Raw genomic sequence first — 12,292 nt, forward strand, 5'->3', positions numbered from 1 at the left:
TTACAGAGAATACATTGGAATTTAACGGCGTAGGTTACAACAGGCGGTCTTATCGCTAAACAGCGATCTCTTCCAGACAACCTTCAGATAGCGAAACGGCGAACATAGTTAAGTGTACGGGTGGCGCAAAAAAAAAAAAATGAAATTAGCAAAATTTGTGAAAACAATTTAGACAAATATAATAAAATACATAAACTACAACTATCCAATAAATCATACACTACATAAATTAATACATACATTTTATATATAACTTATACCTATATATATATATACGGGTATGTCGAGGTAGCCATAACAGTGAGTTTCATAGAGAGCACGGAAGGATTAAGACTTAGATAAATAATGTTCCTTTAAACGATTTTTAAATATAGAGAGGGATTTAGCACGTCTAATATCGATGGGCAGAGCATTCCACAACCGAACTGCGCGAAAACTGAAAGAATTGTTGTAGACCTTTGAAGAAGAAGGAGGTGGGTAAAGTAGAAGATTTTGAGAGCACCTGACAGAGTTAAGATATTTAAAACGGACTTTGAGATAGCAGGGAGTGTTTGGGAGAAACAGTACGGAAAAAAGAAGATGAAGAATATGAGAGTCGCGGCGGAAACGGATAGGCAACCACTTGAGCTGCGTACGATAGCTCGAGACGTGGTCAAATTTACGTAATCCGAAAATAAACCTAATGCAAACATTTTGAAGCCGCTCGAGTTTATTCAGTTGCTCTTCTGTCAGATCTAAATAACTGATATCGGCATAGTCCAAAATGGGCAATAGGAGAGACTGGGCAAGCGCAATTTTAGTGGCAAAAGGCAAAAAGTTACGAACTCGTCGTAGGGAACCCACAGCTGCAAAGACCTTCCTGCTCACTTCACTGACCTGCGGTATCCATGAGAGCGTGCGATCAAAGACTACGCCTAGATTCTTAACCTGGGGAGAGTAAGGTATCAGTACCCCATCAAAAAATACACCTGGTAATTTATCAAAGTCTACTCTTGCTATGGTTCTTGGGCTACCAATTATGATAACTTGGGTTTTAGAAGGATTAACCTTTAAACCATAAAAAGAGCTCCAGTTTGAAACACGTTCCAAGTCAGTGTTAGTGGTGTGAATAACAGAAGGTAAATCATCAAACTGGCCATGTGAGTAAATTTGTAGGTCATCGGCATAAAGATGGTAAGCAGAAAGGAGATTTGAAGTGATAGAATTAATAAAAATTGAAAAAAGGAGAGGGGACAGCACGCCACCTTGCGGAACGCCAGCCAGCGTGCTGCACCAAGGTGAACGAGAGTTATCAACTTTAACACGTTGCCGACGACCTACTAGATAGCTATGAAACCACTCAGTAGCTTCTGGAGAAACGTTGAGAGTACGTAATATCCCCAACAGAATGTCAAAATCTACGGTGTTGAAAGCGTTGCTGAAATCTAGCAACGTCAACACCGTTAGCCTTCGGTTATCCATAGCCGAACGGATATCATCTGAAATCTTGACAAGTGCGGTAACCGTGCTATGACCAGAACGAAACCCGGACTGAAGAGGATTTAGGAGTGAATTTCTATTCAGGAAGGAAGTTAGTTGTCGTTGCACAAGCCGCTCTAGTACTTTAGAAAGGAAAGGAAGAATGGATATAGGCCTATAATCGGAGAAGGAAGACGTATTGGACTTTTTAGGGAGAGGTATGATATCAGCGTCTTTCCAGGAATTTGGGAAGCTACAGAGCGAAATGGAATAATTAAATATACGGGTAATAATAGGAACGAGGAGGTCAAGGAGAGGGATGATCATATTGCGACCCACACAGTCGACGCCGATAGCATTAGATGTAATAGCCAAAATATTCTTCTCAACGTCACTCTCAGATAAATGAGTAATTGAGAAAGGAGTGTAGTCAGGAGTGGAAGAGTTGGAGATGTTGCGAAGAGTGTGGGACTTTAGTGGACCGCTGAAAACATTAGAAGAGGAGAAATGTTGATTTAGTTGATCTAGATTCAAGTCGATAGGTAAAAAATTGTTAGCAGACTTTCCAACACCGTAAGATCTCAGGCATCTCCAGATTTTGGCTGGATCACCATCTACCACCGACTTGTGAATGTGACGTCGCTGAGCATCACGGCACATAGTACTACAGCGGTTTCTCAGAGCGTGATACTTAACTTTGTTCCTGTCAGTAGAGTTGTGCTTATATTTATACTTGGCTACGTTTTTAATATCATATCATAATGTACTATTACCGTACACTGGCTGAAGAAAATCAAGAAATATTAATTCGATCACACGTGGATCCCACTTTGACGTTGGCGAAATCAACGACAGTATCGATGGAGTCATACTACTTAAAGACTGATTGATTGGTTTAACTCTACTTATTTAATCTAACACAGCCGCAACGCTAAAGGTTCTTTTGTAGTAAGTAGTCTTTTTGAAAAATTCTGCTGGGTAGTCACTGAATGTTTATAAGGGAGATTCCCCTTCAAGCCTTATTGCGATAAGTCTGGTGTCAGCACAATGTTGGCAATCGTTTTTAATACAGGGTGATTTTGTTATGTCTGACCATACTCTAAGGGGTATTACCAAACTGCACAACTGGGGCCATACTGAACAACTTTCACTATGGAGCCAACATCATTATCGACATATATGGTCCACCGACATGTACAGGTAGGACAGGCCAACTTGGAGGTATGGAGTAAAACAGAAGTGCTTCGATGTGTGGAAAGAATATTTTAATGAAAGATCACTAAGCAAGGGTATCTGGTATCGGACTATACAGCCCAATCTGCTACGGATCCCTTGGTTTGTAGGTTCAAACATGGCCAGATCGGATATTGTTACTGCTCTCAGGCTGCGTTCCGGACACATACCACTGAATAGTTTCGGATTCATGATGGGTAAGAGCCAGTCACAAAATTGTACTGAATGTGGAGTAAAAGAAGATGTGTTCCATATCTTGGTGGAATGTGTCCGAAACGAGGCAGAGAGAATAAACTTTAGGCAAAAGTACAACTGTAATTTATATAACATAGGTGAAGTTAACTTCATTTTGGCCAACCCGCAATCAAAAAAGGCGATGAAAATATATGAAATTGTTAACTTAGGTATTAAGCGTAGATAATAAGAGTTGATTTGTCTTGCTATGTCACAATAAGGGTGACATTTTCATTTGTGAAAAAACCCTTTTTCTAATAAAGATTAAAAAAAAAAAAAAAAAACTTGGGAGGTATACAACTTTTTTGCCGTCATTTTGTTTTGGCGGTAAATATGACAGTTGTTGCATGAAAATTTCTTTGTATAGATACGGCAAATTTGTTATGGAGCGTTTTACGACGGAACGTGTTTTAATTATTAAAACTTTTTCTTAACCCAATCATGTATTGCGGAAACTAAGAAAATTGCGGCCAATTTTTGGTAGCAATCACTTACCTTCGCGGCTAACGATAGCTCGTTTAGTGAATAAATTTGAGCAGTATGGCATCGTAACAGATAAAGCAGTTCCTCATCGTGTCAGCAATTAAAACAAAATATTCGAGACACAGTCACTGAGACGTGGAAATGTGTAAAAATGTGATGAAAAACGCGATGAAAAGGTTTCACATCCACCATACTGCTAGAGGTGGACATTTAATTTTGTCATTTTCCACCTTCATATTCAGTCTTCAGAGTATAGCCAGACAAAACAAAATCACTGTGTGTATAGAAAATTAAAATTAAAATTAAAATTATACAGGTCAAGAATATTGGATTATAGATTTTTGAGTTACAGGCTCAATTCATTAAAAGCCTCATGTTATGTAGTTTAACACATGTTTTTGTTGCAGTGTCCTCCCTGGAAGGGCCAGTGTTGAACATAAGCCGAGTGAGCCGCCAACATGCCGGGGCCTACTTGTGCATAGCGTCAAACGGCGTTCCGCCCACACTCAGCAAGAGGATCATGCTCACCGTAGAGTGTAAATATGAATTCTGCTTGTTTTCTCTTATAAATAAACTACCATGATGTGACCCATTTGCGCTTGGCTACGAACGGTGTACTGTATATTCAGAGCGAGAGTGCTGACAGTGACGTATAGTAAAAATATTAATCATACTATAGCTACTAGTCTTTCCTGGGCCAATACCAACCGTGCTCGTCTAGTCGCCGTGTTATCATTGATTATTTAACATTCACCTAATTAATTGTGCAAGCCGTAAGCAACTAGATTATCAATAATTAACGATAACGGTCGAAATGTAAGTGCATATAATATGTGTGTAATAAATAACGAACTAAGTATAATAGTATCTGATTAAAGCCTAATAATTGGGTATGAAAAGTAACAAATATTTAAAACATTATTGCAGCTAAAAGACAGTGACATAACACCGTCATAATACCGGCCTCGCACAATCCTTAATCCCTAACACCCGGCTTTTGTAATTAACTATTCCTTAGCACGATTGAGGATAAACAGATTAAGAGATTAATGCCAGTGTTTATTCTACAATCAATTGGTTCAGAATACGTTTTCACAAATAAAAGCTTTCCGTCCAGGTTTACGTGACATAAAAAGGGTTAGAATCGAAATAGGTACTTAAATACTTAATGTTAGTCAGACAGACTCGGACGTTGTGAAATAGGTTGGGGTGGGCGATGTTGTCTGTCTATCGGCGTACTTAGATTACATTGTTATGCACAAAAAGAACATAAAAACAAAGATACAACAATCAAACTATCCACGAATGCCATTGACACGAATGAATGTGCATAAAACTTCGTGCGGTATACTGATGATGCACTCTCAACATGGGAAGGGATTGGTAAAAGTAAACAACGATAACAATGGAAATGTTACTTTTTCTACCCTATTTAAATTTTATGTAGCCTGAGATAATTGGAGTGAGCGTGTTTGGCATGCCCAATGCGAAATTCGATCGGAACTTAATTACTAAATTGCATCGCATAATGTGCAAACATATTTATCATGCTAACTACATTACATATGCGTACTAGAACCTCTCTAGCCCCAAACAACTAAACACATTGTTTTTGTACAGTCCCACCAGTGATAACGATAAGAAACCAGCTGGTTGGCGCGGCGTTAGGCTCGGATCTGGTGCTGGAGTGTGAAACAGAAGCTTACCCCAAGCCGGTTAGCTACTGGAGCCGAGAGAACGGGGAAATTGTTCCCGTTGGTAAGTAACTTAATTGCAGAAACTTTACAAGAAATTAAGGCTATTTTTCAAAGGTTTAGATTTACTTTTACTATGAGAATATCGCCAAAAATTAAGTACTTACAAAAAAACCGGCCTAGTGCGACTCGCGCACGAAGGATTCCGTACCATTACGTAAAAAACGGCAAAAAAATCACGTTTGTTGTATGGGAGCCCCACTTAAATATTTAATTTATTCTGTTTTTAGTATTTGTTGTTATAGCGGCAACAGAAATACATCATCTGTGAAAATTTCAACTGTCTAGCTATAACGCTAGATACAGCCTGGTGACAGACGGACAGACGGACGGACGGGCGGACAGCGAAGTCTTTGTAATAGGGCCCCGTTTTTACCCTTTGGGTATAGAACCCTAAAAAATCACCAATCCTAAAAAAAAATTCGTGATTTAGAATATACTTATAGTTAGTTATTCAGATTTAGGTACATTATTCTTGCAAGTGGTTGTACATTGTTGTTTTTGTTTGTCATTCATCGTTACTTATTTTCTACTTATGTCCTCAAAGGTTGACTGGAAGAGATCCCATATAGGGACACGTTCGCCTTTGTTGTATTTAGTTCTCCTTGTAACTGTTTTTCTCGTATTTATTTATATGTACAATAAATAATATACGTACATACATTTATTTAATCGTATGGCAAACAAGATTCGAGTCGCTTAATAATTAGAAAGTAATAAATAATTAAATACATACATATAATGAGGTTAGGTCAGAATTTCTTGAAATATTAAGTGTCAATCACAATTTTCTTCAAAACGCTTGTTTATTTTCCTCGCGTTTGTGAACGTTACTACTCGTTTAGCCTACCTATCGTAATATAATTATGTAGGTATAATATTGTATATGTTTTCAATTATAGCAGTTGAGTTAAATTAACAATGCGTAGGTGGAGGTTTAGAGCCCCAGAAGTTTGACGGGGCTTTCCGGTCAGTGATTCGGCTGCCGATCAAACGCGTAACGAGCGCTGACTACGGCGCCTACAAGTGTGTCTCCAAGAACGCCTTGGGCGACACCGAGGGCACCATCAAACTATATCGTAAGTCTTTACGTTCCCTTCGTCTTTCTATGCGTGAGTGCCATAACCATTACGTGAGGTCCGCATTGTCCCCGGTATAATGCTGTCCATGTATTAAAGTGAATAATAATGTGTTAAAATCGTGAAAGTTTAAATCGGAGTTCCATAGGTATTTGAATCCGTTTGGGAGAGAGAAAATCTCTCTTACAGTTCTTTAAGCACTGTAATGGCTCTCCATTCGACGGCACTTTCATTATTATGTAACATTATTTTTATCGGTACCTACCTATCTCAAAAACACTCTCTGATAGTGATTTTTCGAGTAGTGATTATTGATAACACGGTTTTCTGATGTCAGTTTTTTTTGTTAAAACTTATGTATTACCTATTTACGATATGTTAGTGTGCGTAAAATTGCTAAAAAAACTAGCCAAGTTCGAGTCAGACTCGCGCACCGAGGGTTCCGTACTTTTTAGTATTTGTTGTTATAGCGGCAACAGAAATACATCATCTGTGAAAATTTCAACTGTCTAGCTATCACTGTTCATGAGATACAGCCTGGTGACAGACAGACAGACAGACGGACAGACGGACAGACGGACAGACGGACAGCGGAGTCTTAGTAATTAGGGTCCCGTGTTTACCCTTTGGGTACGGAACCCTAAAAAGCTACTTATTTGTTAGCTGATATTTTTAGGTACTGCGTAACAAATCAACTCAATCTTATAATTATAATAGTGTAAATCAGGAGTTTTATTTAGCTTTGAGTTTCTAAGTAAAATAACAACAATTACCAGTAATCCTGGAAGAATCCCCTTTTCCCGCTAGGGAATTTCCTGTTTTATTATTGCATATTAATTGATGGAAATTCATCTGAATGTTTGCCAATTAGGCAGGCTTAAAAAGACAAGCTTCTGACGAAACCAACTTTAGCAACTTGCGCTGCGCTGCCTCCATAACTTGCAAACCAATAGTATAATCCCTACTAGTTTGCTATAGGTATTTATTACCTATTGATATAAAATAAACTAGGGGCAAGTGCTCACCTGTGGACACATTCCAGATTTCGAACTATTTTTGAATTTCAATAAAAAGCCATCGACAGTACATCAGTGCATGCACTTTATTTTTTTCAAAGAACAAGTACTCAGTCTTTAATCACCAGTCACCACAGACTTTTATTATGTTAGCTTCTTGGCAACAACATCGCATGTTTGTACCTATGGACGTCGTAAACCTACCTATGGACGGCACTGTACCTAAGGGCATAAAATCAACAATATAAGTTTAACTAACTCTTGATTAACAAGATGAATATAATCATTAAGTAGCTAAATACTACGAGGCATTGAAACTAAAGGCATTGAAACTGTCGTCCACAGGTAAAATTAGCAATGTTGAACCTATGGACAGTCCAAAGGTACAAAAATGTAACTGTCCACAGGTACAAACTCGGCACTTTTATTTTTAAACCGTTACCGATCATATTAAAAACTACCGGCGATAAGCAAAATCCTAAGAAAAGAGCGATAAAATACTGTAATTAGATATGTAATAATAAAAGCAGTCGTATTAATCATATAATTTGCAAAAAAACATGCTGAAAATGCAAGTAAAAACTTACTTTTTGGCACAAAAACTTTTAACAGCCGCAAGATACACAATTCCGTCCATTAATAGAAATGGCGTCTAGCTAGTGTTACTATACGAAAAAAATACTTTTCGTATATGTACCTAGTACCTACACGATATTTGTCTATGTTCTGTTGTTTTTTTTAATATCGGTAGTGTCCAAAGGTACAATCGTCCACAGGTACAATACTTACCCCTAATATTAGAAAGCTCAACTTATACATTTATGATCTTAATGTCGGTTTGTGACTAAGTACTAGCTTTTAGTTAGATTGTATAATAGGTATTTGCATTTATATGTTTTGCTACGACAGTTAAATTAACCCTAGAATTTCTTTTAAAGCTATGCCGCAACCTGCACTGGATAACAAAAATGGTACGTGTTCTATTATATTTTGTCAATCATAAGTGGTTAAAATTGATATTCTATTTGTCAACAATATCAATTGTCTACTAGCCCCTTTATTCATAAAACTTTTCGAGCCTGATTTAGTTAAATTATGTTTTATCCCTTTTTTACAAATACATGTCACAATGAAAGACACAAAATCACAAAATTATTCATAGCTAATTCAGGCCAGTAACGCGTTTATGAATAACGCCATACATAACATGATAAGTCGATCAACCTTGCGATTTCTGGTAGTCACTACCCTACCTATATTATTAAGTTACAATAATATAGGTATAATTAATATCACAGGGTGACCAGAAAATATGGAATCATTAATAAAAAATAAACACATTTTTTTTATAGTTTTAAGAGGCCGGTGTCAATTTTAATCGCAAAAATGTAAAATTGAAAGATTTGGTCGGTGAAATTGTACACCTTTTTGAAACCCTGTTACCTAATTGAAATAACAATGATTTCTATTAGCACGTCTTCTTACCTTGCTTTTTATCAGATCAATTTTTTGAAAGCAGACTCACTAAATTAGTAATGTTTTTTTTTTCTGATGGAAGTTTAGGTAAACGGGCGTAAAGCACTCATTTTTTCGCTCTTATTTGTAAATTTCGTAAAGTTTGGACTGCTAGAAATGGTAAATTTGTATAACACATATTTTGTACCTTTATCAGATTACATTTTTGTTATTTGTTGGAGGAAATGAAAGTTAAAGGAACTCAATTTTCTTCAGAAATTACTTCAAAACAAGTGACAATTTTTCTGAAAATCGACTTAATTTCAACGTAATTTTGATACTTAAACAATCTGCAACATTTGCTAAATCAATTTGTATAATTCACCACCATAAATTGTTTGTTGAATTTTTAAAAACTGCCCCTTCTCTTCATATATTACCGGTGACGCACGCTCGCGACCTCATTATTAAAAGGCAAGATGAGAAGACGTGCTAATAGAAACCAAAACTTGTTATTTAGATATTACGTAACAAAACGTGTATAATTTCAACGACTAAATCTATCAATTTTACATTTTTGCTCCAAAATCGACACCGGTCTCTTAAAATTTAAGACATTAATTACCTCTGCGTCAGTAATGCCTGTAATTAGGTTAGAGGTCGACGAACGCGACCTCTGTTGATCGAATAACTTTGAAACTATTTTACGCCCTAAACAATAAAGTTATTGTGAAAATCGTATTATTTGTTTCCCGCCTTAATGTACCCCGGAATGTGTAATTTTACTCATTTTCATAACAAAACCTTGTGTTGTTTATTTACTTATATTGTTTTTTTTTGACACAGTTGTACAAAGGCTGAATATAGTTGCTGATAAGGCGTCAGAAATAACGCCTTTCGGTACGCAAGGTAAGATCTTTTTTTTTATTACAATAATAAACTCACGATTACACTGTTCTAAAAATACACCTTTAAATAGATAATTATTACTTTAACACATTCACTGCCAGCGACCCGCTAGGCGGTTCTTAATAAAAAAATATTGGTTAAAAATGAACTTTAATAGCTATCAATAGAGTTGAAAATTATAACTGCCATATAGGGCTGCGCATGCGGTAAAGGGTTAAGTAGATAAGTTTAAGTTACATACCTATAAACTATCTAGCTTACGTAGGTAAATTTATAGGAGCCTCGTCTGCTAACAAACCACTGTGGTTTGGCAGAAGAATATGTAATTAGTTGTAAGCAAGATTGTCAATAAACGTTAATTTTTTTAGTTCGTAGGCGATTTTCGCTCGTATGTAGCGAAAATCGCCTACGAACAAAAAATAATAAACGTTTAGTTTTTCCCGTGTTATCAGCTAGGTTCGTAGCACGTAGCTCGCCCTGGCACTGAATGTGTTATAATGAGATACATATAGAAAGGAAGCTTCGGTACTTCAGGTAATTAAAAATCGCCCCAGAATATCGAATGACTCCGGCTTCGATTCTGCTTGAAGTAATAATGATATTATACATTTTAAATAGGGGTAACGGATGATAAAATATATAACGTTAATGTATATTTTCAACAAGTGAAAGGCATGTAATATTTAGTAGGTAATATTACTATAACAATAAAGAAAACGTAAGTTCTAAACTAGCAGGCCTATTCTGATTTTAATAACAGGTTATGAATTAGATCTGGGTTAAATATGGATCTAATTCATAACCTGTTATTAAAATCAGAATACTCCTGTAATAATAAGTACTTGGATACCTTTCTGAAAACAAAAAAAAAAAACACGTGGAACTTAATTAGATTACTCAGTCTAAATAAACAAAGTTTCTTGTGACTGTAGTAGGTACCGCAATCCCTTCCCCCTGTTTCCATTATCCGATGAGACAAAAACATTTATAATATTAGCAATGGTTAATTAGCGAAATGTTTTATATAAATCCTATTTTATTTTAGATTTCAGACTACAAGACTACAACAGAGCAATCTCGTTGGATGGGTGCTGTTTCGGTTCTTTGATTTCATTAGTAATTTTAATGAAGACATTAACATCTCGAGGGTGATATCGAGAAAGATGTATATAAATAGCTGGATATCCACCCGTCGATCTCAAATTGGGTCGGCGCTCCACGTCTCATGATCATGGATTACTCGTGGTTCGGGAGTCTTCAATTCACAGCAATCACAGCACTCGCCACGAGCGTAGCATGTCAAGAGGTGGATATCCAGGTATTTAATAAATAAATATTGCTTTGTCTCTGAGACTGATTGGCAGCTGTACACGTATGGTTGCCGCTTAAGGGTTATACGCAGTATTTTGAATTATGCAATTAAGCTCCTTAGCGTATTCGTTGTAAAGAAATACACATGTCCTATTTAATATAGCTGTCTGATTGTATTGCGTAAGTAAAAAAAACTATCTTTGTGGAGATGGATACATTGTTTTAAGAGAAATTCAGCTGATATTAGGTACGAATAATTGTAAAACAAATAATTTTAGACATTGACATATATCTAAAGTCGGGCAGAATTAAGAGTGGTGCGAGTTCAGCGGTGTCAATCACAATTCGAGCCAATCGTGCAATCTAACGCAACTAGTTGCGACTGTTGCGACGGATCGCGCGCGTGATGCGAACTCATCAACCAATCGCGTTGTGGCATTAGACCGCACAATTGGCTCGAATTCGTGTGCGTGACACCACTGTACTGGCCCCATTCTTTGCCCCTAAGGCCCGTCTTTAGATATATGTCAATGATTTTAGATGATTATTATCGTAATAATTAACTCATACTCATTGTTTGATGACATCAGTATAATCAGAGATTTGTAGACCTAAAACCTATCTCCTAACAGATAATGTTTGGTTTTAGGTGAAACTTGCGTAAATATTCGTAATTATACACGCTGGAATTAAGAACAATTATTTTTGATGAAAACTATTGTTTAATGTATGTATAATTAATTAGTGTTTATTTTCTCACTCGTACCTATAGCTGTATATCAATCAATATTAAATAAAATGTAAAGTAATTTAGGTTAGAGTTGACTAATATTTAATTATTTATTTAGATTGTAGGTTCAACTTCATAGCTTCATACCTATGCTTCGAAACCAACATATGTTTTGAATTTATTTTGAGAAATGTAAAAATGTAAAGATTACTATAAACTTACATATAACAAAAATTAGCATAATATTAATTATATAACGTCACAGGTTATTTAAAAGAAAATTACCATATTATTTCATAATGTAAGTAGCTAATGTAGGTACAATGAAATTTCAATGCATTCAATAAATTAACATATCGTTATTAGGATTGTGTTGTAGTAATTCCAACCTTGATCAATTATTACTAGTTATAATGTTAACGCAGGGACTGTGTCAATTTACAATTAATTAATTAATTAGTTTCAGTATCGTCTAAATTTAATGCGAGCTTTGATGATGTTATGTAACAAACACAGAGTTCAATTTAATATTGCATGAGTACGGTATAACGGGGTGGCTTTAGGAAATTTTGGGGTCGTTTTGATAGTTTTAAAACGACTACAAAATTATCATTATTCATAATTTACTGA

General features: G+C 36.1%; 1 protein-coding gene across 1 annotated transcript in view; it reads left to right on the forward strand.

Moving 5' to 3' along the window:
- The window catches only part of LOC134743530 (lachesin-like), a 28,683-nt gene extending 17,465 nt beyond the window's left edge, over positions 1 to 11,218 (forward strand). The window contains exons 5-10 of the mRNA XM_063677018.1: positions 3,816 to 3,944; positions 5,029 to 5,166; positions 6,092 to 6,241; positions 8,196 to 8,228; positions 9,559 to 9,621; positions 10,667 to 11,218. Coding sequence (XP_063533088.1) covers positions 3,816 to 3,944; positions 5,029 to 5,166; positions 6,092 to 6,241; positions 8,196 to 8,228; positions 9,559 to 9,621; positions 10,667 to 10,773 — 620 coding nt within the window. The 3' untranslated portion in view covers positions 10,774 to 11,218. The remainder of the gene's footprint in view (positions 1 to 3,815; positions 3,945 to 5,028; positions 5,167 to 6,091; positions 6,242 to 8,195; positions 8,229 to 9,558; positions 9,622 to 10,666) is intronic.
- Positions 11,219 to 12,292: the final 1,074 nt, after the last annotated feature.

This window comes from Cydia strobilella, chromosome 8 (genome assembly GCF_947568885.1).
Source record: "Cydia strobilella chromosome 8, ilCydStro3.1, whole genome shotgun sequence".
In the NCBI taxonomy this organism is placed as follows: domain Eukaryota; kingdom Metazoa; phylum Arthropoda; class Insecta; order Lepidoptera; family Tortricidae; genus Cydia; species Cydia strobilella.